This window comes from Impatiens glandulifera, chromosome 7 (assembly GCF_907164915.1).
Source record: "Impatiens glandulifera chromosome 7, dImpGla2.1, whole genome shotgun sequence".
Classification (NCBI taxonomy): Eukaryota; Viridiplantae; Streptophyta; class Magnoliopsida; order Ericales; family Balsaminaceae; genus Impatiens; species Impatiens glandulifera.
Genome location: NC_061868.1, coordinates 28,557,418 through 28,584,133, shown reverse-complemented (window position 1 = coordinate 28,584,133; position 26,716 = coordinate 28,557,418). Strand labels below are relative to the sequence as shown.

Below are 26,716 nucleotides of genomic sequence, written 5' to 3'. Positions count from 1 at the left end.
AATGTACTACTTAATTGTAGGGTATGTGAAGAGTTTATCTCATTTATATAAATACCTAAGATGGTATGAATGTGATATAACAAATAAAATAAAACTCTTTCCTTTAGTATATTCTCTTCCCTATTTTTATTTTCAGAAGGTATCAAAAGGTAGCCAGCCTGACACCTTTCTTATTCCTTCGATTTTTTTTTTGTTAAATTCCTATTCTCCATTGTTGATTCCCATAAACGAAATTGATTGAAAATTGATTCCATTTTCCTGTTTCGCCCTTTTCAAATTAAGGCATTTACTTAAAAATTTCTTAATTTGTTTGGCAGGAAGAGTCCCATTCTCGTCAAAGAACTTGTAGGCCTGTTAAAATAGAGATTTCTAGAGGCATACCATCAGAAAAACTTCCTTGACCAATTGGTATTCTAGATGCTATAACAAAACTTCTTAAGAAGATATCTCGAGAAATCTATGAAGATATATATATATAATTAAGTCTCAATAATAGAATCATTTCACTCAAAAATAAATTACCCCTCGTCTGGTATGAATTGGAAAAGATTACACCGCTTGTTAATCTGCACCCGAAAACATCGGAGTCGTGAACGGCAAAATGACTGATCGCTACTACTACTAAGACTCTAAGCTATGCCACGAGCGGAGCTAACTTCCTCGCTTATTCCTTCAACATTTGAGCATTCTAGTGGGTTTTTCTATGTAGAATTTATCCAAGTGGTTAGGGTTTAAGTTATTTGATCAAAGTCTATAGGTGATCATTTTGTATTGTTGGTTGATCGTTTATTAACATAATCAACTCTTGATGCTGCAATTGTGAGTAAGAGTGAATCCAAACATGATGAAAAGCCTGTTGATGTAACTGTTGATTGTTCTTCAAATGGTGTGTATTCACCTAGTAAGATGGTTAAGTGTAGAAAATGTCAAGATGATGATCTTGATTCAAATATGAAAATCCCTTCTGATGGTGAGATTTTCTACTTTCATAGCAAATTGTTTCATTTGCTAGAGATATTTTCTTTATGCTGTATGATTCTTAGAATTGACTCAATTACTAGCCTTCCATTGTCAATTACACATCTTCCCAACATAGGCAAAGTGAAGAAATAACAGAAACGAACAACATATGTTGGAATTTTATATCTCGACCTAATTCTAGAATTTACATGACATCACGACCTAATTCTAAGGTTTAATATTTGTTTGCATGACATCGCAACCTAATTCTAGGGTTTAATACATTCTTGCATAGAGGATGTCAAATCACTCTACCACCTTAGGGGATAAGGGTAAGAGGATCGAAAAGGGTTTTTATTAGGTGTTGGTTGGTCGAAATGAAATGATAACTGTTCAATTTGGAGAAAATGAGTTTTGCTGGTCAGTAAAGGAGAAGATAGTTTGGGTTAGACATTTGACCAAATATGATCGCCTAGTTCCTATAGAACATATCACTAAAATATCCTTAAAGGGGGATAAGGCTAAACTGATCGAAAGTGGTTTTCTATTAGATCCTGGTTAATCGAAATGAAATGGTAAGGGTCGGTTAAGGATCCTATAGAACCTATCACTAAAATAACCTTAAAGAGAGATAAAGTTAAGCGGATCAAAAAAGATTCTCTATGAGATGTTAGTTAGTCGAAATGAAATTGTAAGATGTTGATTAACGAGAAGATGGTTGAGGCCATGCATTTGACCAAATAGTATCGTCGAGTTTCTATAGAATTTATCACTAAAATACCCCTATAGGCGAATAAGGCTAAGCGGATAGAAAATGGTTTTCTATAAGATGTTGGTTGACCGAAATAAAATTGTAATAGTTCAATTTGGGGAAACACGAGGATTTGTTGGTCAATAAATGAGAAGATGGTTATGGCTAGACACTTAACAAAAAGTATGCTCGTCCAGTTTCTATAGAAACTATCGTTAAAATGACCCTACATGGGGATAAGGCTAAGCGGGTCGAAAATGGTTTTCTTTGAGATGTTGGTTGGTGAAATGAAATGGTAAAAGATCGGTTAAAAATCATATATAACGTATCACTAAAATACTCTAAAGGGGATAAGACTAAGTGAATCAAAAAAAATTCTATAAGATGTTGGTTGACCGAAATGGTTGGATGATGGTTAAGGAGGAGATGGTTGGGTGAACCAAGAGGACTTTTTGGTTAGTAATGGAGAAGATGGTTGAGGCAAGTCCTTTGACCAAATAGGATCGTCTAATTTCTATAGAACTTATTACTAAAATACCCTATAGGAGGGTAAGGCTAATTAGCAAATCAAAAAGAATTTTCTATGAGATATTGGTTGACCGAAATATAATGATATTAGTTAAATGGGGAAAAGAGATTTGTTGATCATTAAAAGAGGAGATGGTTGGTTGAGGCCAATCATTTGACCAAACAATATCGTCTAGTTCTTATAGAATCTATTAATAAAATACTCATATACGGGATAAATCTAAGCGGATCGAAAATAGTTTTCTATGAGATGTTAGTTGACCGAAATGTAATGGTAAGAGGTCGGTTAAGGATTCTATAAAGTTTTTCTTTAAAATACCCCTAAATTGAAAAAATGTTTTTTTATGAGATATTGGTTCGCCAAAATGAAATGGTAGAAGGTTAGTAACTGAAGAGATTGTTGGGTGAAACAAAGTGTATTTGTTGATCAATAAAGTAGCAGATGGTTGTGCCAAACATTTGACCAAATATGATCATCAAATTCCAACGGAACCTATCACTAAAATACCCTATATAGGGAAGGCTAAACAAATAAAAAAACCTTTTCGATGTTATGTTGGTTAGCCGAAATAAAATGATAATAGTTCAATTCGGGAAAATAAAATAAGGAGATGGTTGAGGCTATGCATATGTTCCAAATACAGGATCGTTGAGTTCCTATAAAACCTATCACTAATATATCCCTATATGGGGATAATGCTAAAGGTGTCAAAAATAGTTTTTTTTATGAGATGTCGATTGACTGAAATGAAATAGGATTTTATAGAATTATCACTAAAATACCTTATATGGGATAAGACTAAGCGGATTGAAAAATGTTTTCTATGAGATGTTGGTTGGTCAAAATTAAATGGTAAAATGTTGATTAAGGAGGAGATGATTGAGTAAAACAATATGATTTGTTGGTTAGTAAAAGAGGAGACGGTTAGGGCTAGACATTTATTAAATAGGATCGTCCAGTTCATATAAAACATATCACTAAAATATCTGTTGGTTGGCTGAAATGAAATGGTAAGAAGTTGGTTAATGATTCTATAGAATATATTACTAAAATTACTCCTACAGGGGATAGGGTTAAGCGAATTGAAAAATATTTTTTTTATAAGATGTATGTTGACCAAAATTAAATGGTAAGATATCGGTTAAAGATAAGATCGTTGTATAACAATTATAATTAAATATGTAAGAACATTTTATTATTTTATTTATATTTTTAATCGTACAAATGAAAAAAAAATCAAACCAATTTATTATAATTGAACTTAATTAAGTCAAAACATTATTCTATTACTCTAATTTAGAGAAAAACAATGTTTTAATAATTTCAATTATAAATATTATTATTTATATATTCCTCTTTCATTTACATTACTGTATAATTATTATAAAAACTAGTATTTAACCCGTGCATTTTCACGAATAATAATATAAAAAATCCTAAAAAAAAATTATAAGTAATAATATAAAAAATCGTGAAAAAAATTTACGGATAAAATTTTTAATTTTATTTTTAACCGTTTTAAATTTATGGGTGGGTCAACCCACAATCCGACCCAAGTATCCATTTACTCAACATCATTATATATATATATATATATATATATATATATATATATATATATATATATATATATATATATATATATATATATATATATATATATATATTATTTAGTTAAAAAGTTAAACTTATATATGTTAAAAAGTCCGCGTTCATCAAATTTAATATTGAATTTAATATTGAATTTAATATATAAAGTATTAGTAATTTAGTTGGTTAAAGATTGTACTTGTTTTTGTTAGGTTGCAAGTTTAAAATATACCTCTACCATTTTTAATTTTATTTTTAACCGTTTTAAGTTTATGGGCGGGTCAACCCACAATCCGACCCAAATATCCAAATTAACCACAGCTCTCAACCCGACAATTCAGACATTTTAAAAATTAAGTATCATTATATATATAGATATGAAATTTAAATAGGAAAAACACAAAGAAATAAATCTATCAATTTTACTGAATTTAAAGAGTTTAGCGAGTTAATCGCTATTTTCTTGTGAACCAGTTTTTTTAACTCGCAACGTTTCTCCGGTTGACTCGTGAACTCGAACGGTTTTACTCAGCGAAATTTACATGACAAAAACCCTTTTTTCTTACTTCCTTCGGTCTATCGCATCTTTTCCCGTTCTTCTCAAATTCCGGCAGTCTTCTTCCGTTCTTCTCCGGCCGTCTTCTACTCATCTTCAGTTCTTCTAGTCTCTTCTCCAATTCGGAAGTTCCCGGAAGACTGAGACGGAAGATTCGGCAGACCCACGGCAACATCGTCACGGCTCAATCCTCAACCTCACGGTCCTCATTCCTCACCTCAGGAAGACATCACGGGACAACTGCATCTCCGTTGAGGTAGGAATCGTTTGTCTTCCCATTTTTTATCGAGTTCCTCGCCTTGCCATTTTTCCGAATCTTTTTTATTTTTCTTGTATATTTGATACCTATTGTATATACAGTATTACTATTATGTTCAGATTGATACAGTATTTGATACTCATTGGATAGAGATTGATTTCTATAATGTCAGTATTTAGTTCAAATATAATGTCAGTATTTAGTTCAAATATACTGGATACAGTATTTAGTTTGTATAATGTTAGTATGTTAGGATTGAATGGATACAGTATTTAGTTCAAATACAGTATAATGTTAGTATTTTATGGATATAGTATCTTGTTTAAATATAATAATGTATATTTGAACTGGTTTGTTATGTAATAAGTAAAGTAGTTTAAAAGTTATGAATCAGGTTAAATGTAAATAAAATGCATACTAATTGCTAAGAAAACAACAAATTGTTTTTTATAATAGCTACTCAATGTGACTATGAAGAAGCTTAAGAACATAATTGATTCGAGTGATGAACAAAATAATCAATAGAATGAAAAAACAAGTGATGAACAAAATAATACTATTGGAGATAAAGAACAAGAATTTAGAAAATGTGAAATGAATGTAGGTCAATGTTTATGATTTGATAACATTGGTGACCTTTTGTCTATTAATTATACTAGCAATAGATGGAATAGATGCAAAATGGCAAATTCTTTCAAAACATTTATTTATATTATTATTATCTTTTTTAATTTAGGAAGTTAGCACGACCCCAAAGTCATGACCCCCACTTCAATTTAAGGCGTTCTAAGTGAAATCAAAATATTTCTTGTATGAATTTTCTATGTGTATTAGTTCTGTAATAACATGGCCTTCTGTCTAGTAGTATATGAATTTGTTTATTATGTCTTTGCTTGAATTTGTTCTGTATATGAATTTGCTAGGTATATTAATTCTTTCAATTTAATTTGTTTATTATGTCTTTGCTTGTATGACATTTTTTTCAGGAAAAGGAAAACAAGTTGGGTCTTGGGCAGCCCAAACCTCAGGACCGGTACTCTAAGATAGTTCGGTTGAAACACATCTCCATCATGGTAAATCTTTTCTCTCATGGTATGGTTGTCTAAAGAGTTTATGTAGGATGTGTGGAAATTTGGAGGACGGATATCTCTAGTGTGGTTGGCTCTCTCTTGCTTTCCATTAATAAAACCTCTCTGTTTGCTTTGCAACATGCGGTTATCTCTTGAACCAATTTACTTTCCCTGCATTTTTTTAAGTGCAAGACTTGAATTTAAATGCAATGTCTTGATGAGCAATTAACTGCTTACACCATAATAGCCGTTTCAGTTTTCTTTCCTTGATTATTTCCATAAGTTTCTAAATGCCTCGATAGTTATTTATGGTGAATAGACCAACTCCAATAATATAAATCCACAAACCAATCTTTCTTTGGTCCCTATCAGTTCCTGCCCAGCTTTAGAATTAGAAGTTACCATTGCATCATCCGAGTTGAACTTGAACCATCCTGACAGTTTTGTAACCCATTTTTTTCTTTTAGTCTAGAGTTGTTCCTGGCTGGTCCTTGCACACCTTTTAGGGTTTTCTCTTGTGTAGGCCCAGATGGTTGTGAGAAGATCACACTCCCTTTTCTTACTTCCTCAAGTTCATATACTTCTATAATTTCCAGCAAACTATAATAAAGGTGGCCAACAAACATTCCCAGTATCTCATTTCTTAAAATTGATTGTAACCATATTTTTTTTTTGTTTATTCAAGTGAATATGAATAATTATTTAGGTCCCAAATCCATTAGCTCATTTGAATTTTCCATTTAAGTAAATGATTCAATTACTGGTGGAGTTCTTTTGCATCCTGGATCTTTTGAGTTTGGCTGTCATCATCATTTTAACATTGATGATTGAAGCCAAGCTCTGTTTGTGTTTATATTAATCAAACCTTCATTAGTGCTGATGTGTTGGTTTTTGTTTTATCCTTGCTTTAATTATATTTTCCTGCAAGGTTAACATACAATCCTCTGGTTGTTGTGCCAGGATTTGTTCAGGAGGGCAATTTTGGAGGAAGGACCACCTGAAAATTTTGCTCTTAAAATTGTGCAAGAAGCTATAAAACCACAGGTTGTATAACATTTACATATTAAGAGCAATCTCCATCACTTTTGAAAATTGTCAAAGTTAAAATGAAAATGATTTGTTTGCATTTGGTATGAAAAGTGTGATTGAACTTTTTCAGTGTAAAATGTGTAAAAACATTGTAAAACTTTTAGATTGTGCTATTGAATTTTTTTTAGATCATACCTTTTAGCCAAATGATTATTTTTTTACTTTTGTCAATGTGACAAAAATCAAATACCAATACTTACATATTATTAACATTGATACTTTTCTCTCTAAATTTATGAAGTACACAATGATTATGTAGAAAAATTCTTTTAGTTTAATTCTGTTTAATGTTATAGATAAATGATATTTTCAGTGGTACCTAAAGTGTATCATTGAAGCCATATTTATTTTTATACATGTAATACCAATAACATTAACTGTAATGTGTATATATTTTTCTATTCCATTTTGACAACTTGTTTTTAGTGTTGCTGAATGCCTATCTCATTTATGACTTATTATATTCACATGATGTTCGTACTACTTAAGTTCGGTTGCAAGTATTTTTTTTTTTGTTTCATAGGAAATCCTTCCTTAGAATTTTGTTCATCAGTTTGATATTTTGCTAGGATAGAGGATTCTCATTTGATTGAATTTCCCATTGTTTTATAGATTGCCAAATTTTGTTTGACCAATGTTGTTTCTGGATATTCTTATGGACATGTCCTTTCGTTGATTTAAAATATCCGCAGAAGCAAACAAAACTTGTTCAAGATGAGAATCAATTGCTGGAAAATATACTTAGGACATTACTTCAAGAGCTTGTGGTGAGTTACATACTTCCATATTCTTCCCCACTAAGTTATATTTTTCTTAAGCAAGGAGCAAAGAGTAAGAGTTTGGTTATATGAGACCTATAATGCTGGAAAGTTTCATAATGTTTGTTGCCGAAACAATGTTTTTATTAAAATTTGTTGCTAATTATATGCTTTACTGTAACAGTCATCTGCAGTTCAGTCCGGTGAGAAGATTATGGAATCTGGGCAACTGATTGCTGGCGGAGAAGATGTTACACAAGCTCACATTCCTCGTCTTCTTGGTTGTGTTTTCTTGCACTGCCTTTTGATATTTTTAAAATTCTTTTTTTCTTTCGGAATTTATAAACGGATAACTCTATTTAGAAGATCTAAATGGTTAAACTAACAATATTGAAAACAAAATAACAGTTAGAGATCAGTAGGTAGTGTTGACATAATAGATCAGATAGAGAATGAAACAAGTTGGACAAGGAAAGAGATCAATGTTACCAAGATGTTTATTGTCTAATGTTTTGGTAGTATGTGGGAGTAAAACAAAAAGAGAAATGTGAGAAAAAATCTGCAAACTTAGATATTAACGACTATAAATAAAATCAAATAGATTGAATATGTAATCAAAGAGAAGTGCCTAAAACATGCAAAATTTATTGTGGGGTATATGGTGCTCCCTATCATTAATGTAATCCAAAACTAACTAAACTTCTTATTCCCTCAACCTCCTCGAGGATCAAACCCTTGTATATATATATCCTAGAATTGATGAATCTGAAAATATTACATAGATTCATGCTTTATTTTGAGCACTTATTATATACTTGTTATGTTTTCTTTTTGTAGACATTGTGCTCTATCTATGTGAGAAAGAACATGTGGAAGCTGGTATGATCTTTCAGTTATTGGAAGACTTGACAGAAATGTCTACAATGAGAAATTGCAAAGATATCTTTGGTTACATTGAAAGCAAGCAAGACATATTAGGAAAGGTAAATTTGATTCCTTCATGGTCACAATAAGTTGTATTATTCTATAAGCTGTTTTAATAGTTCAAGTGGTTTCTAGTACCTGTACCTTATTATCATGATGTCTGGTATTTGTCTATTTATGATATGCATGAAGGCAGAATTGTTTGCTCGAGGAAAGCTTGTAATGTTGAGGACATGCAATCAACTGCTTCGCCGTTTGTCAAAGGTTTGTAGTCTTCTTTCGAGTTTTTTGGGCTATATTCTCTATATGTGTTTGACATAATGATAGTTTCATATTGACTTCCTTTCTTTGCAAGTTGGCAAATTAGATTCGTACATATATAGCTAATAAGGATGTCCAATGGTTATAAGCTATATCTATCATCGAATATATCTATAAAAGAATATATAATATTCTCTATTTTAAGGCTAGCCAGGATGTTTACCCAAATATCCTTATGCTATACTTCATAAACTTACAAAATTCTGCATGTGCTTGGGTGAGAGTAGTAGTATGAGATACAAATCCTTCAGAGGGAAGATTGAAAGAGAGCTTCTTGGAGAGAAGGAAAAAGACTTATAATTACTATTTTATTAAAACTAAACTTGATTTTCTACAGTCGGTTCTCCCCTTATTTATAGGCTAACTATAATTCTATTTAATGTATTACATTAAATGACTTAATAACCCAACAGTGGTTTATTTAGATGTCCTTCACTTGCATTTCAACCATTTATTTCACGGGGTTTTGGAAAACCATATTTCGTAAGTTTTTTACCTTTGTTTACGTCCTCGATCAAACAGAAATCTGAGTGTACCCTTTGTCTTGCAACCTGAGTATTTTAGTCAAAATAGATTGTCAAGCAACAATAGATCAAGATGAAAACCTTCCTCCACAATTTGATGATTTTTCTAGAATGAACTCCAACATATGGGATATATCAACATATTGAATCTCTTAATAGATCCATGTACTCGATAATGATAATTGTTGACTTTGAATTCCATCTTTCGTATCAATATTCCCAACAATCTGCTAGATGAGATAATTATTATCCTAATTCTTGTCAATCTTTTTAGAATTTACAATAAGACCATAAATAACGATCTTCGTAAAATGACATTCTGGCTCTATTTTCGTAATATTTGGGACAATCTTGAGGAGTTAATACATGAAATATCATCTTTCACTCTTGGTACCGGTTATTCAATGTGTTCTTCTCCTTCTTTTAAGTGTTGGTTGTTGGAGTTGTTTCATTTGAGTGCAAATATGTGCTGCGTGCATGCATAGTTGCTCAAGCTTGGGCAAATCATGAAATCGATAAAGCCATCAACCTTCCAAATTAATTTCAAGAAACATACTCATTTCCCCATTAATATCATAGCAAGACAAAGCTTTGATCATACAACAGTGAAACGTCTTGCAAACTCGAAATCATAAGGCACCTACTTTGCTTCAAAGAAGACATTGCAACCAAAAATTGACTTGTGAACCAGAAAAGTATATAAATTTGTTTGTATTCTTTATTCCTATACTTTCCTTTTAGAAAAATATATAAAATTGACTTGTGAACCAAAAAGAATAGAAAAGAACCCTAATCTAATTTCTGATGGGCATTAGGAACTTTTGCAAACAATTCTTCTTCTTCTTCAAATATTCTGCGCCATAGAAGGAGAATGACGAATCAATGTACTTTGTCACGGGTGGCGGTAGTTGTCTACTCTGGTGCAAGTGTGCAACACCGATTAGAGAGACATTGGATCCAGTGTGGATCAAGGTTTAGGTGACTTCGACTCCAATATGTGGTGATCTAGCATTTATGACTAGTTCTGACATTCTTTTGGTGTGGGAGATTGATTCTTTCTTTAATGGAAACCTTCAAACATGAGTTTCATTCTTGCTTTCTTTTGCTTTTCTAATAAGAATTAGAATATAACTAGAAGAAGATGGATTGAGGCAAGGCACACGTGCGAGGAAGAGGTAATACGAACCCTTAATTGAATTTGTTGATTCTTGGAAGAAAGAGGAGAGACTGAGAGAGAACTCTCGGAGATTTGGAGAGAGACTTTGAATTACTATTTTATGAACATGAAACTTGTATTCCTTACAATGAGATTCACTGAGCATAATATCATAGTAAATCTTGCCTTGTTGTGTAGGTGATTTGTTTGTTGTCCAATACAATGTTTCATGAAAGGATGACACATGTACACCTTTACAATTGAACTGGAGGGACTCTATAGTTGTTTATAACTTGAAGTCATGATCTCCACTACAGTAAAGAAGACTATAGTCAGAATTATTAGGGCTAGTATAAATTGTTCTTTTCCAATTGAATGGTAACTACATGGGGATGAAGAAGTTATGCTAGCATAACAACCAAAGGATATTCAAGTATTGTGAGAGAACCGGCCAAATATCAGTTCATTATGGGAAACAATGTTAGTTTCATTTTGGCTTGAGCAACTTCTCTCATCTTTTCCCTGTGGCTTGAGAGTTCTGCTCTAGGGTTAGAGAACATGGCAACCCCAATTGACAGTTAAGTTTCATTTCCTTGGAGAGCCTCTTTTGAACAACTGAAATCAAAGGTGGTCCCTCTCCGTCGTCGGATCTGGGGACACCTAGTGCAGTTCTGACTTTCTTTCTCGTATGAATAAAGTACTGGATCTGGACTGGAGGGTGATGTTGAGTGCTATTCGGATCCCTGACTGGAGTGGAAAGATTGATGTCGGAAATTGTTTGTTGATGCACCCATTGGGTGACTCCCCAAATCCCATATGGCAACCATAAATCCTCCGCTGATGCCTATTACTAGTCGTTGGAGCTGACTGGGCAGCCGTTAACGCAGAACATCGTCACCCCGGACTGTGTTTTTTAATTTATTTATTGTTGTCCTTTGATGTTTTTCTTTGTTGCAACTTATGAAAAATCTTCTTATAATATGCATTCAATTGTTTTTGACGGGTTTTACTATTACTCTTTTACGGTATTCGCAAAATATGGACTAATGAAATGGTTTTATCCTTTAAAGAAAAAAAAATATCAGTTCATTATGAACTACAACTTTGTTTAGCTAATGCATTGTTATTTGATGTTGTAGGCAAATGATGTGGTGTTTTGCGGGAGAATAATTATGTTCCTTGCTCATTTTTTCCCACTGTCAGAACGTTCAGGTACTTGTGAAAGCTATTCTTTCACATTCTTTATGCCTTATGTCTACTTTTAACTATTTGTATTACATTGTGCTATTTTTTCTATGCTTTCAGCTGTAAATATCAAGGGGGTTTTTAACACTTCAAATGACACAAAGTATGAGAAAGAAGCCCCTGATGGTAAAACATGAGTACTGCAACTTTTACATGTCATTCTTCTGCATTTGTGAAGATTGACGTGTCATTTATATAATAACCTTAGCCATTATTATAATTTGCCAGGTATCTCAATTGATTTCAACTTCTATGAGACATTTTGGGGTTTACAGGTAAATGCATCATACTTCTTGTACATGTGTTGAACTGCAAATCTCTTTATTCAGATACATATTATCTTTTCTATCGCTAAGAAAAATATATATTCTCTCTTATTTAATACTTGAAATTTGTGTTAGCAACAGTGTTGTAAAACTGAAGGAAATTATTCTAATAGTTGATCTATTCAAGTAAAAATGTTGAACTTTGCAAGTTTGAATGTCAGTGATGTGTAACTAGTGGTGTTGAGATAATAATTCTCATTCTTGTATAACAAAACTTTCTTTATGGGTTTCAGGAATATTTTTCGAACCCTCCATCCTTAACACTCGCTCCATCCAAGTGGCAGAAATTTACATCCAGTTTGGCAGTAACTTTTCTTTCAAAACTTTGTTTATTTTAGACTTTTTATGTTTGCATGCTGCGTGATCTATAGTATATATGTCTTTTTGCATTTGTAGGTCATTTTGAATACATTTGAGGCGCAACCTTTAAGAGATGAAGAAGCAACCATTAATAACCTCGAGGACGAAGCAACAACCTTTAGCATCAAATATCTTACAAGCAGTAAACTCATGGGTCTTGAAGTAATGAATTTTATGAGTACAGCTAGTGGTTGAAATTACTTTAATAGTTATAATATTGGTTTTATTAATTTTTTTCTTTGGTTTGTTCTATTACAGCTGAAAGATCCAAGTTTTCGGCGGCATGTTCTTGTTCAATGCCTTATTTTGTTTGATTATCTAAAGGTATATCATTTTGTATCTTGTTTTTTTGTTACTGTGCACTAATAAGGAATGGAAAATGGAAACATTTAGCCACCTCTTATTTTTGTTTTCAATGGCTTGCTCAGTGTGAGATTTTTTAAAGCTGACGAGGAAGAATACATTCTTTTATTTTTGAATAATTTAAGACTAGAGTACCAGCCTCTATTTATACACTTCACATCTAACATTTAAGGAAATAGTATATAGTCAAATATGCTAATAAATAAAATCTTCCTAATTTGATATCATATTTTCTAATTCGAGGGTTAGATAACCCTAATGAATATCAACGTGAGGCAGATGGTTATACTGATTAGACAACTAGAAAGTAGCAGAGATGGTTAAGTTAGGCATGTAGCCAAGAATAATGTTTTGGAGGAGGTTGATCGACTGCACGTGAAGATCGGGAACCAAAAGGTTGATTCAGGAGTAAAAAATATTGTTGTTAGTTTGTTGTTTGACGAGCAGTTTGTTAGAGTATATCCTGCCACTCTTGAATATTAATTGCTGATATATTTTCTAATTCATTTAGCTTTTTATGCAATGAGATCTCATCTAATTTGGCATTATCACAACCATGATCTTGGCAACTAGAATTGAAACAAAATGGAAGAGTTTGATTTTTTTGGTCTGGTTATCATTGGGTTTGATGCTTAGTGAAGAAGGAAATGTAGGAAGCTGTCTGTCAAAAGATTGAAAAAAAGAAGAGAATTAGGGAGAGGACAGAGAGTTTGTGCAACAGATATAAGGTTTACATAAAAATAATAAGAAACAAGAGAATATATGTGAGAATTGAATAGCCTAAGTCAAACATGAGAAACAATATTGTCTTTTAACATTAAACATCTGTTATCATAAGTCTTTACTATTACTCTATTTAAAATAAAGCTATAATAAACCAACAAGTCCAGCCCATTACATCAGACCTATCCCCTGTCTCTGCTACATTACTCTCTGCATTAGGACTTCTTCACCTTGAAAAAGTGGAATGACATCATAGTAGTCCACCAAGTTTGATTCCCCATTTGGTCCATTTGAAAATCTCAAGTGTCAACCATGAAGTGTAATATCAGTTGTTGCCCATTTGTTGAGAAAATATCTCATCAGAGGTCCACCACGCTTCCTCATCCCACTATGTGTCCTTTTCTTATTTCCTTCTTTTATTTATGTCAGCCCCACTCCTTATAACCATACCAATAAGTAAGTTCAATCTTTTACTGTGCAGCCCAATAAGACAACTAATCTCTTTCTACAATCCATCAGCCACCTCCACCAATCTTTTAACCTAGCTTCTAAGAGACATAAGAGTTTTTCTGCCCTATTGTTTTTAAATTGAGCAGTCCGAAATCTTTTCCTCCATTTCAAGTGATCAACTCCTTCTCTCTCTTCAATTGAGACAACTTCTACCAAATAAAAATATAACAACTCTCATTCTTCTTCTTCTTTATTTCTTTATGTATTCTTCCTTGAGTCTCTTGTCTTGTTTCTTTTCTTCTTTGCAACTTAATAGTTATAATGATTGAAATAAAACCAAGAACAATTAACCTTGTTAGCCAAAGTTGCTTTGTCACTCATTTCGGCCAGTCAAGTAGCGGAAGAGTCGCATAGGCTAATATGATTAGACATTCCATATTCTTTTTCTTTTTGAAGTTGAGCACACCATACAACTTCCAATCTATTGTACATTTGCTTTATAATATGATTAAACCGAAACTTCTTTTGATGTTGGTCTATTAATATCAATTTCATATAACTTGAAAGATATTCATACGGATATGATAGACTTCTTCAATGACTTTTTGTAACACTGGAGTCAAATAAGGGAGTTTCGACGGAGTTTTCATTTCATGTGCTTCCTTCTCCCTTCACACAAAATACCGAATAGGTTTCAACAAGTCTCTATTCCATAGGCATGGCTCTAACTCCAGCCATACATTGATGATACTTTTCTACCTTGCTCTAACTTCAAGATTTTTTTTTTATCATCTCGCGATTTTTCCAATATAGATTGAGTTGATTCCACCACTAAAAGTTTTCTAAATAGTTTACTTTCAAAAAGGGCAAGTGCAGCAAGATCAAATGAATATTTGCTACTTGGCTAAATCTACCTTCTACTATTCTTGATTTCAGTTTATCAAAACTTTGATTAAACGGACTGGACAATGAAAACAGAGAAGGTACAATGTTTAATATAGAACCTTTTATGGAGTCATTTAAGTTCGTTGCCGTCTCATCTGGATCTTTTTCCAACAACGGTGCAACCGCTTCATCTCGAACTTCTTCCGGTATTTCAACTTCATTTTTGCCAACATCTTTTGTGCCAACCTTCAAATACGAAGTTGATTGGCATGCTTCCTTTTCCTCTTCTTGATTCTTGAAGCAGATATTCTCGACTGATATCTATTTGGAGCAAATCTGAATGATAATCCATTTTGCTTGTCCTATTTTCTAATATCTTCATCATAACTTCCATGATAGTCATGCATCTTCCATCTTTTGTTCCTAGCAGCCACCATCTCTTCCCATCTTTTGTACTTAAGTTGTTAATGCATCAGCAACCAACTTGATTGAATGGAACTCTGAATTCATAATAATCAGTCAGTAATGAGGAAAGGTCCCTGGAATGAACGATCAACGATTATTAACGGTTTAAATTTCTATGCTCAGATATAGGATTTACAGTGAAATAATACGAAGAAACAAGTAAATAAAGATGAGAATTGAATAGCCTAAGCGCCAGAGATGAGAAACAGTCTTTTGTGTTTCAACATTTAATATCTGCTATCATAATCCCTAACTATTACTCTATTTATAATTTTCTTTTCAAAAAAAGGTCAGCTTTTTATTGAAATCGAGAGTGGAATGCAAAAAATGTTTCTAAACAGTTTACAGAAAATTTTATTACTCTATTTATAATAAACCAACTAACTACTAATGGGTTAAGTCCGACCCATTACATCATACTAATGGGTTAAGTCCGACCCATTACATCATACCTTTCTCTGTATCTGTTGCATTGTGGTCCACTGAAAGGTGAAAGATCAGTCGAGGCTTCTTTTATTTGGGGTTATTTGAAAAGCTATCTGGAGAGAGGGGGGGAGAAGAAAGATAAAAAGGACACCACCCCTCACCACAAACTAGTGGGTGAATGGATCTAACATGAAAAAGGATTTGAATTCAAAATTCAAATTTGAATGCAAATGAATGTAATACAAGGGTATTAGGTTATGATAAATGACCTTTATTAATATAGTAGTATAAATTGAACATTAGTTATTAAGAGTAGTTATGAAAATGATTAGTTGAATTCTTTTGTTAGAGTTTATCTCTCTCATCCCCATTATATTCATCCTAGCAGTTATGGTTCTATCTCTCTCCATTCATTCTTCATTCTTCATCTCAATATAATTCTTCTATAATTTTATTCATTATACTTCTCTATTCAAGATTTATACATAATTCTAGTTCAAGGTATATCAGAATGTTATTTTAAATTTTTATGAAAATTCTTTAATTTTACATTTTAAAAGGAAATTTCTAGCATTTTGTGGTTCAAGTGTCAGATAAATGTTTTTGTTGTGATTTTTGAAATTCTAACCTTGTTGGTGGTGTGGGTAAAAGTGAGTATCTATAAAGGACAAGATTTGAAACACATGAAGGGAATTGTCAATTCCTAGTCATCCTATTCATGTTATCAAATAATCCTTCAACCTTTCAGGCACTTATGAACGACATTGTCGAATCATACTTTACGTCAATTTATGCTTGTTATTTTTATGACATCTTGATTTACAAGATCTAGGAAGATGGATCTTGTTTGCATATGGGAATGATGATTTATTATATAGTACTGTCGCATTCATAATTTTCTCCACTTTGTTTCTACTTTACTGTTTTCCCTTCTTTAACAGTTGTTTCTTTTCTATACTTACCAGGCCCCAGGAAAGAGTGATAAGGATTTGCCTTCTGAAACAATGGTTAGTGATTTATTTATTTATTTATACACATCTTGTTTGCATGTGTTTCCAGTTATCATTATCGTTCTTTCCAGATGATGATTTTTAGTGTAATAGGGAGCAACATAGCTGAAGAGTCTGCAGACAGGTCCATTAGATAGCATTTTGCTTTCAGGGTGCCTGTATTGTAAATCTTAGTTGTATTTCAGTATGAATGTTGGTGAAAGTGTTGTACTGATACATGTATGATGAAAGCTTCAAATTTGCAAGGTTTACTCCCTTATGACCAAAACAATTGATTAATTTCAACATCATAACTTATCTTTTAGTGTTCAGATGATCAATGTATTTATACACAATTATAATGTGTGTTTCTGAATTTTAATTTATGTTTCTTTTTTGTTTATTTTTGGGTGACCCAGAAGGAAGAAATAAGATCATGTGAGGATCGGGTAAAGAAACTTCTTGAAATGACTCCACCTAAAGGAATAGAGTTTCTTTCTAGCATTGAGCACATCTTGGAGCGTGAAAGAAATTGGGTATATAATCTCTTATTCCCTTCGTGTGTAGGCGAAGAAAAGTAAACTAATTTATCTTACAATTTCTATATGCGATCACCATGTTTTTCATTTTACTCCCACTTTTTGGCTTTTCTAGGTGTGGTGGAAACGTGATGGTTGTCCACCATTTGAAAAGCCACCTACGGAGAAGAAATCTGGACAAGATGGAGTTAAAAGGAGGTATGAACAGCACACTAATTTATATGTTTATTGCTGTTAATCTTGTAGGAATATTGGTTTTAATGGGAGGAAAATTGCTTTCATATGTGATTACTTGTAGATGGTTACTTAAGATAGAGGACTAAGATATCAATTAGTTGTGAGGAATTGTTTTAATAAGCAAATAAGTAAGCATAGATGTTTGGGTGTTGACAAGCTGTCTAAACTTGGGCAAGTGTTTATTTTATAAGGGTATTCTGTTGAGCTCTTTCCATAGCATCCACCTCATTATTAGAGGGATTGGCTTCCAATCTGCACCTATGTTCTTATCCGAGCACCAACCAGCCTATTGCTCCCCAAAATCATCTACTGTATGTTGTATTATCCACTGGAACTGTAAGATGGTTTGAAGGAGTGTACATATATATCTTTGGCCATGGGGCAATAGAGCAGAAGGGTAGATGGCCATTTCCTTGTCCAGATCGCAAAGAGTATTTGTTAGCCAAGTGATAATTACTAAGAGGAATATTTGATTAGTGGATAAATCCTGGTATAACTAGGGTATTTAAGTGTTAGGTAATTATTTACTTGAGGCTTATCTTTAAGTGGTTAAAAGGCTGTGAGATCAGTCCATCCCCCTAGTATTTAGGTAAAGATTAATTTAGAAGGAATATCCCTAGTCTTTAGGATAAATTGATATGACTTAATTTTCAAATTCAAAATGAGCATTCATTACGACTTATTAGGATCGATGTACATCATTCAACATTCATATCAAGTATATATTAGTCTATTTTTGTAGTCATATCATTCAACATTGATATCAAGTATATATTAGTCTATCTTGTATTCATAATGATAATACAAAATTTGGCAATCAAGTTTTTTACCCCTTTCAAAACCTTTTGCCCTCTCACATGGTATGAGCTCAACAACTCCTGAAGATTTCTCATTGGAGATTTTACCACATGTGCTCACTGTGGAATTCCAATGCTTAGTATTAATAATAATAGTTTCCATACATCACCCAATTTACATGTTCCAAACAATGATTTTGTCCTTCTATAGTGTATAACCCTAACTCTTATCATCCATTTGCAGTATTAATAATAATAGTTTCAATATATCACCCAATTTACATCTATGGTCCAAACATGAATTGTCAAACAATCCTTATAACATCCCCTCTATAGTGTATAACCCTAACTTCTATCACCCATTTGCAGTATTAATAATAATAGTTTGAACACATCACCCAATTTACATCTATGTTCCAAACATGAATTGTCAAACAATCCTTATACTTCACTTAAACCAAGCCAAACTTAGAATATGAAATGAATAAATCTCCTAATTACATAATAAAATATCATTATTTTTAAAAAGGGCATAATAATTTTATTTGATACATCTTCGTAGTCATGATTTCAGTCTCTTTTGGCATGCTCCTTCGAAGTTGATATTGTTTCATACTCCATTCAAATTTGGCTCCAATCCCTTTCACAAAAAAAGTTACTTTCCTTATATCTCAACAGGCGACCACGATGGAGACTTGGGAACAAAGAACTTTCCCAGCTATGGAAATGGGCAGATCAAAATCCGGTATATTATCTTTTGTTTATAGTTAGGAAAGTATGTAATTTGCACAATTATTTCAGCTATGCACTTTTACACATGATAATATTGAAGTAATATAAAACACAAAACAAACTAAGATTGAGTATCTAATTGTTTGTAATTTGTTCAGCAAAAAAAGTTTTGAACTCCCTAAAACCTTCAAGATTTGTGCCGCTTAAGAAACTTTTGTTGTTGTCTCTCTATTTTATATTATATCAGGACTAGAAATTGTAGATCAATATGTGCTCCAGTTGCAGGGAGTTTTACATACTAGTTATTATATTTGTTCTATACTATATGTGTTATGATATGGACCGAGCTATATGAAGATTGAGGCTAAAATAAGGAGTTAACCATGGTCTTTAGTGAAGCTTTTCCTTCACACAAAAATTCTGAACATCTATTTGTCTTTATCCAATGATAATATTATTTTGACATATTTCTCCTTTTCTTGATTTAAGTTCTTAATATTTTTATTATGTTTTTACCTTTTCTCATACCTCGTTGTTTTCCAATATGTCTAGAATGCTCTAACTGATTCTCATCGAGTGCGTACTCCGGCTGTCACTGAATATTGGAAACCCTTGGCTGAAGATGTAAGCAACTGCATGCTCTATATAATCACAAACATGTCTAGTTTGTTCTAGATGGATTCCTTTGTTTTCTCATTATTGCTCAAAGGTTCTGAGTGTCTTTTAGTTGCTTCTGATAATTAGCTTCTCTTACTAGAATTGTTGTGTTCTGATAGATGGACATAACTGCTGGAATTGAGGAAGAATACCACCACAAGAATAACCGGGTTAGTTATAATGGTTTATTAGATCCAATATAACTGTACATGAAATCAGTACTTACTGTGCTCAAATTAAGTTTCAGAAGCATTAGTTCAAGAAATCATTAAATCAGTACTTACTGTGCTCAAATTAATGATTATGGATGTGTTTAAACAATGATGATTCCTATTTACCTTAGGTATTCTTGTTGGATGACTTATAGTGGGATGTTCCTATGTCATAGCAACCAACTTTTGCAATTTATAAATGTAGTGTGCTAGAGTGTGCCTTTGCTGCTTTTATCTTTGAAGTGTGACATGATAGAAATAACATGCTGTTTTGAAGAATTAGAAGATATGATTAGTAGTTATAGACATCTATGGGTATGTTTTGTATTACGAAGAGTATGCGCTTTGTAATTCTCTAACATTTACTACAACTAACTTTGCCTAAAGAGTGGGGGATTGATTGAGAATACTTTACTCAATACAGGATGACTTGGGGAGTGTTTTCCTTTGCTGGGTTTGTGTCGGGTTGCGATTTGTCCCTAAGAAGTGTGTTGAAAGTTTTGCTCCAACTTGGAATGATTCTGCCTATTTTTGGGTTGCTTTGTCTTTTGCTTGGGCCTTGGTTTGAGTTGTACGACTTTTGATCAATGCTGACTATGTTGTGGTGCTCAGTTTGTCTTGCATCCGGCAATTTTGAAGGTGTCTTTTGGTTTTTGAGTAGTACAGTGTATTTATCTTGTCTTACTATTGTTTTGTTGCATGCACATCTTTTGATGTTGGGCGCATCCATCATTTTTGTATGTGCCCCTAGGTTATTGTTTTATTTGAACACATTGCTTGCGCCTAATATTTTTTCGTCTTGATGATATTTTATATCACTACTGCCTTTCATTAAAAAGTGTCATACTTGATTGTAGGTTTATTGTTGGAAAGGCCTCAGATTTTCAGCTAGACACGATCTTGAAGGATTTTCTAGAGTACGATATAATTTTCTTGTAAACTACAATCTTAAGTTTTTTTTGTTGTTTTTTTAAGGTGAACATAATCTGGAATTGATTTCTACTTTATTGCAGTTTACTGAATATGGAATAGAGGGAGTTGTGCCCCTTGAACTGTTGCCTCTTGATGTGAGATCCAAATATCAAGCTAAACCTAATGAAAGGTCTAAACGAGCTAAAAAGGAAGAAACTAAAGGTGTTGCACACCAAACAGAAGAAAATCAGGTACGTAATTTGAATAGCTAATCCTTATGGTGCGGAGAAATGAAATGTGAGAAAATAAGCCTCAATTTTATTCGTACACAGTTTCCTAACAAAATAAATAAAAATACAAAGTTAGTTCATTTCAAAATGCTAAAGGTTTAAGCCTCAATTTGGTAGTAAATGAAGTTTAGGTAACTGACCCCACCTCGGAACAAAATATTTTAGAAAATTGACTTGTAAATAATTTTAAACCGCTTACACTACTAGACATTAATCTTGGTTCTCTATAACACTTATTTTTTTTTTTTTGCATAAAAGCCTCCATAACATTGATTACTAGTTAGCAATTTATTTATCACGTACAATTTGTTCCATGATCCATCATAAAATAGAAGCATATCTTTTATTTTCATGTCCCCAAAATATGTCTTATCTCGTATATAAGTGTTGTCTGCATATTTGTTGTGTTGGTTCTGTGGTTTATGTAATTTTGTTTTATGCAAGAATGCACCTCCTCCTGCCAATGAAACTGAGGGTGCTGAAGGAAGTAGGCCAGATCTTGAAGACTCAACAACAGCAATGGATACTGATACTGCAACTGCCAATGGAACTCCAGATGGCCAACACAATATAAGCTCAGATACTACAGACGGGGGGCAGGAGCCCGGCCAGATTGAAGCTGATGTGGAGGCAGAGCCAGGAATGATATATGGGGAAGCTGATGCAGAGATTGATTTTGAAACTGCAATCTGATAGTTCAAATGACTTGGATATGATTTATTTGAAGCAAACATTTATATCATAAAATGATGTTTGGTAAAACTGTAACTAATTAAGTGTAAACTTTCTCATCGCTTCTTTCTGATGATGTTAGTTAGAATCATCAAATTTTTATATTTGTTGAAATCCCTGTTTCTGGATATGAATGTTTTTGATTTCTCAAATCATGTTATCTAGTAGTTTTTTATGTTGTGTCCTAAACAATAGTTTACTTTAATACCAGCTTGGTCTAACTTTGTCATTACAAGACAACATACCTTTCGCTTTTAAAGTAATTTTCTACTTAAAATGGCTACCGTTAATAAATATTTAGAGTATTTAAGATTGGGTGTACTCAATTGCCGATGGACTTGTTTATATTTATTCACCATTTTATCGATTTTTCTATCTTCTTCAATGATTTTGTGTAGCCTTTGTAAAATGTCTTCAAATTTAGCTAGAACTGTGGCTACTATTATTTTAAAGCATTTGTTTAGGATAGCATCTCACTTTTGTTTCTCTTTTATATCCACTCCCTACTAATCTTTTGGGTGTTGATTGATGAAAAAATTATGACAATGGCTTCCCATGAGCTTTTTCTTCCAATGAATCAATAATTCAATATGCTTTATAAGTTTCATATTTTTTGTTTCCTGAAATTATTTATTGTATCCTAAAATTATCATTTTTTCCATCACTTTTGACTCTCAATATTTTTCTTCCTTGACAATTACTTTAGAGCTCAACTCTGCATTGGGAGTATTTTTTTTTTTATTTGAATTCTAGACAAAATAGGTCTGGAATTGAAATTCTCAAAACCCAAGCTAAAAACTAATCATAAGTTCCAAACAAACAGACATAAGCACTGTTCATCATACTCCTTCTCCAATGCATTTGTTCCTCAGATCATCTTTTTCCTTCATCTCAGTTCAGTCATAGATGAATTCTCTTCCTCTTCCAGCAACTAAAGATGAAGGTGGATCCTAGATGTGAAACTGAACTTGTCGAAAGGTGAAGGTTTTGTGCTCTTGAACCATTGATAAAGATTAATTAACAGACAACGATACAAATTGTGATCCCTATCTGGCAGATATTTCAATTCCAGTAAAACGATGACACGCTATAGCTTCACAATTTAGGGTTTAGGGTAGTTATAACTATAGAATTAATCATTGATTAATAATAAAAAAATGACTTAGAAAATTTTAAAGTCGGTTATTTCTGAATCTTAAAAAAACAAAGGAGATACAAATTGGGGATATTCATTATGAGATTAGTAAGGGATTACTTGATAGACAATTTAAACAGACAAGTTAAGTTGAGAAAGAGCTGGTTGAATCAAAATTATTTTGTTTTAAATTCTATTTCTATCGGGAAGAGAAAGAGATAGATAGAATAAAGGATAAAATATAAGAAGTTAATAGATAAATGAAAAGTAAGAATAAATTTTTAAAGAAGTAATGAACCTGAACAAAATATAAATCCAATATAAGTGATCAAAATGGTGGTTAAGAGAGAATAAAGATTTATAGGTTAGATTCCCAATTAAAACGTTAGACACGTGAGTTTCTTTTTCATCTTAATTTTTTATAATTATATAACATTATTAATATATTTATTTATTATTTATATTTTATAAAAATTCTAAATATTTATTTATAATAATATAAAATTTTAATATATGACACTATATATATATATTATATAAAAAATCATTTAATTCAATAAAAAATTTATATTTTTATAAAATATGATATAAACAGTGCCTAACTCACAAAGATTTTTTTTAAAATCGAACAAGACAAAATGATATTAGGACATGAATTTAAATTCACTACACTCATGGTCCGATCCACCGTATTGCCATAATCTCTCATCCAATTTCGGTCTAATAATCATTTATTTAAATGTCTTTTAAGTATTAATTAATTTTTTTTATTAATGAGAACTAACATAACACACCTTAGTCATGACACTCCGTTTTCATTCAAGACACTTTTAGTGGAAATCGAACTCGCGAAATTTTTAACTCTTAATATAACTATTATTATATAATATTAGCATGTTCCTAGTGTTTCAAAACTTAATTTATTTTATAATTTAAACTTATATATTTTTGATTTAAAATTAATGATAAAAAACATATATTTAAAAATTTATTTAATTTATATTTAATTAAATTAAAAATTATTATATGGTCAAACAAATTAATAAAGGAATAAAAAATTAGTTATATAAATAATAGATACGATGAGATACATATAAAAATTATATTAATTCTATTAAATGTATTATAAATTTAATTATATTTATATATTTAAATTATTATTTTTTATATAATAATATAATGAATGTTATCATCAATTAATATTTTACCTATTCGTCCATACTAATTAATTTAAAACATTTAAAAAATTATAATACAATAACTTAACAAAATATTAAAATTATCTTATTTTAAAATTTTTGATAGCTTAATAAATATATAGTTGATAACATATCGTTCTAGCTATACTTAAAAAATTATGTTTCCTCAAGTGACTCGACATTACCGACCTTATCATAAAAGGAAATTATGTCTAACCGACTTGACATTATTGACCATCACCAACTATTACTTTGAACATTAAGCACAACCTACAAGTCATATCGATCATCTCATATATCCTAACTTTGAATATTTTTTTCTATCCGCGACTCGTCATATTATCGACCACATTCTACCATCACATTGTGCATTTTTCTCCATCTGGAAGAACAGACAGAACGCCCTTCCCAATAAACTTAGATTATATTTCAGTAATCTTGGCAGCGAGAGGCTCGACAATAGGTAGAGTAGGACCCTACTTAGATGATGCAATAACAACATCAAACATTGGAACAGTGGTTTGCTCTATTTCAAAGGGGATAATGCTAGCAGTCTCAACAACTACTGACATTTCAATAACACTAGCAGCGACAACGGTTGCTGGCACTACGGGACAGACAAGCGACGAGACCTGTCAACATTTTCAATAGTTGGACCGACTAGCTCAACAGTCAGTCTGACAACTTGTTCCATCACAGGAACATCACAAATGGGCACATAGGTCAAAAGAGAGGAGGAGGTTACCTTTTTAGTCTTCTTAGACACCTTAGACGCACTAGATGCTTTAGACGCCTTGGACGCCTTCTTCTGATCTACAGCAGGACCAAATGACTTAGCTGGTTTCTTCAACGGGCTGGGGGATGGAGATAGAGATGAAATAGGAACAACGACAATAGGAGGAAGATTTCTTCTTGCCATGGAGTCAACTACTCCAGAATTTTTCTTCAAGGAGCTCTTCTAGCTGTTTTTGCTCGCCGCGTACTCTATTATCGATTTGGTTCGTTTAGCCCCCATAGACAGCATGTAAGCGGCCTGTCTTTTAGAACGAGTGACCGACTGACCACTAGTCTGTTGGCTGGAAGAGCTAGAAACCATCTCTTTTGAGAGCTTCATTCTCGCAAGAGCGCTCTTCACGGAGAAATTTGTGTATATGCGACTCGTGTTAATAGCCTCACCCTCGCCCATAGAGACACCCAAATGCTTCAGAAATCGACTGAGTTGGGCTGCGAAACTCACACTCTCCTTGTTCTTAGAATAGATCGATTCACAGAGATTAAAAAAAGAGTCAAAGCCCAGTTTACTTGAATACCTTTTGAAATAGCATTCATATAGTCGAAGCGATCCTGACTATATGAATCGAAAGAGCCTGCTCTACCTTGGAGAGCTTTCGCCATAATGTCATTTAATAAGATGAAATGAGGCTTTAAAGCCTTCTTCTTCCCGTTTAGCCTTATCTTAGAACCGTCGTTGGAAAAGACCGTCTTCATCTCTGTGATAGTCTCTGCCGGTAAAGTAAGATTGAACTTGTGACCCTCCGATGAAAGTTCAAAGAACTCCGCATAGGCAGATTCGTTGAAAGATATAGGCGATTCGTTCATAGTCGTCGTAATAGATTCTCCGACCAAGACCGTTGTCTTGAAAAACTCGCGAACTTCCTTCTCGTAAAATATAAATGGACCGCCGAGATACTTTTCGAGACCACAATATTCCAAGGATCAGAACATATCAACCACAGTCTGTTGATCGAAAGAATAAACTGAAGAGAAGTCCACATGTAGAGTGTAGTGATCAAGAGTAATCTTCTTATTAGCCATTTGAGAAAAGATGAAGGAGATGAAACGATTTCTTAGAGAGAAGTTAGAGCAAACTAAGGTTCTTAGGAAATTTTTGATCGTAAAAGGCATCTGACACATGCACATTGTCCTTAAATAGAATCCCAACAGTCGCATGGCTTAACCGTCACATTTAACACACGGGCACCCACCACTTAATGTTAGACACCTTTTCCCAAAGGTAGTCATCATTAATTTTAAGGGTATATTAGTCATTTTCCTTATTCTTGAGAGACACGCGTCTTCAGGTTTCTAGGAAGTGAATGTTCAATATTTTGAGCAGGAAAGTTAGATGACAGCGCATAAAGGACAGTTGTCCTTAATGAATTTGAAGATGAAGCGTCTAATAACACACGTAGTTAGACGTTTCACTTACTTCTACATTATGTGTGGATCGAACGTCTGTTAGACGCATGAGTCTATTAGACGCAGACGTCTAATCATTTGTCTTATAGATGTCTATCCATCTATTAGATGTAGACGTCTAATTACGCATGAACAACACGTACTAGACGTGTGTTTGGTTAGACGTGAGCGTCCAACTGCTTTTGTCTTATAAACGTCTAAACGTTTATTAGACTTCGACGTCTAACCGCGTAGTTTTTTCACCAAGACATTTCACATTAGATTGTGTAAGTATGTATACGTCCAAGTACTTGCTTTTCTTTTAGACGTCCTCGTCTAATAGACCAATTAAAGCTTTCGTCTACGTACATCTTTAT

General features: G+C 32.7%; 1 protein-coding gene across 1 annotated transcript; it reads left to right on the top strand.

The window, feature by feature from the left end:
• The first annotated feature begins 4,422 nt into the window (after positions 1–4,422).
• LOC124944861 (THO complex subunit 1) lies at positions 4,423–22,069 on the top strand. Its single transcript, XM_047485208.1, has 22 exons — positions 4,423–4,642; positions 5,632–5,718; positions 6,676–6,759; positions 7,497–7,571; positions 7,747–7,843; positions 8,400–8,545; positions 8,679–8,750; positions 11,627–11,699; positions 11,793–11,858; positions 11,961–12,007; positions 12,292–12,363; positions 12,455–12,580; positions 12,677–12,742; positions 16,696–16,737; positions 17,139–17,255; positions 17,374–17,456; positions 18,971–19,037; positions 19,577–19,648; positions 19,801–19,851; positions 20,751–20,810; positions 20,907–21,056; positions 21,540–22,069. Exons 2-22 carry the CDS (start codon positions 5,716–5,718, stop codon positions 21,786–21,788), a joined length of 1,818 nt encoding a protein of 605 aa, XP_047341164.1. The 5' UTR covers positions 4,423–4,642; positions 5,632–5,715; the 3' UTR covers positions 21,789–22,069.
• The last annotated feature ends 4,647 nt before the right edge of the window (positions 22,070–26,716 follow it).

Excerpts from the sequence above, each read along its gene's own strand:
- LOC124944861 (XM_047485208.1), top strand. Across the intron at positions 12,743-16,695 it reads TTTTGTTTGATTATCTAAAG|GCCCCAGGAAAGAGTGATAA; the intron begins GTATATCATTTT and ends TATACTTACCAG. Across the intron at positions 19,649-19,800 it reads GGAAACCCTTGGCTGAAGAT|ATGGACATAACTGCTGGAAT; the intron begins GTAAGCAACTGC and ends GTGTTCTGATAG.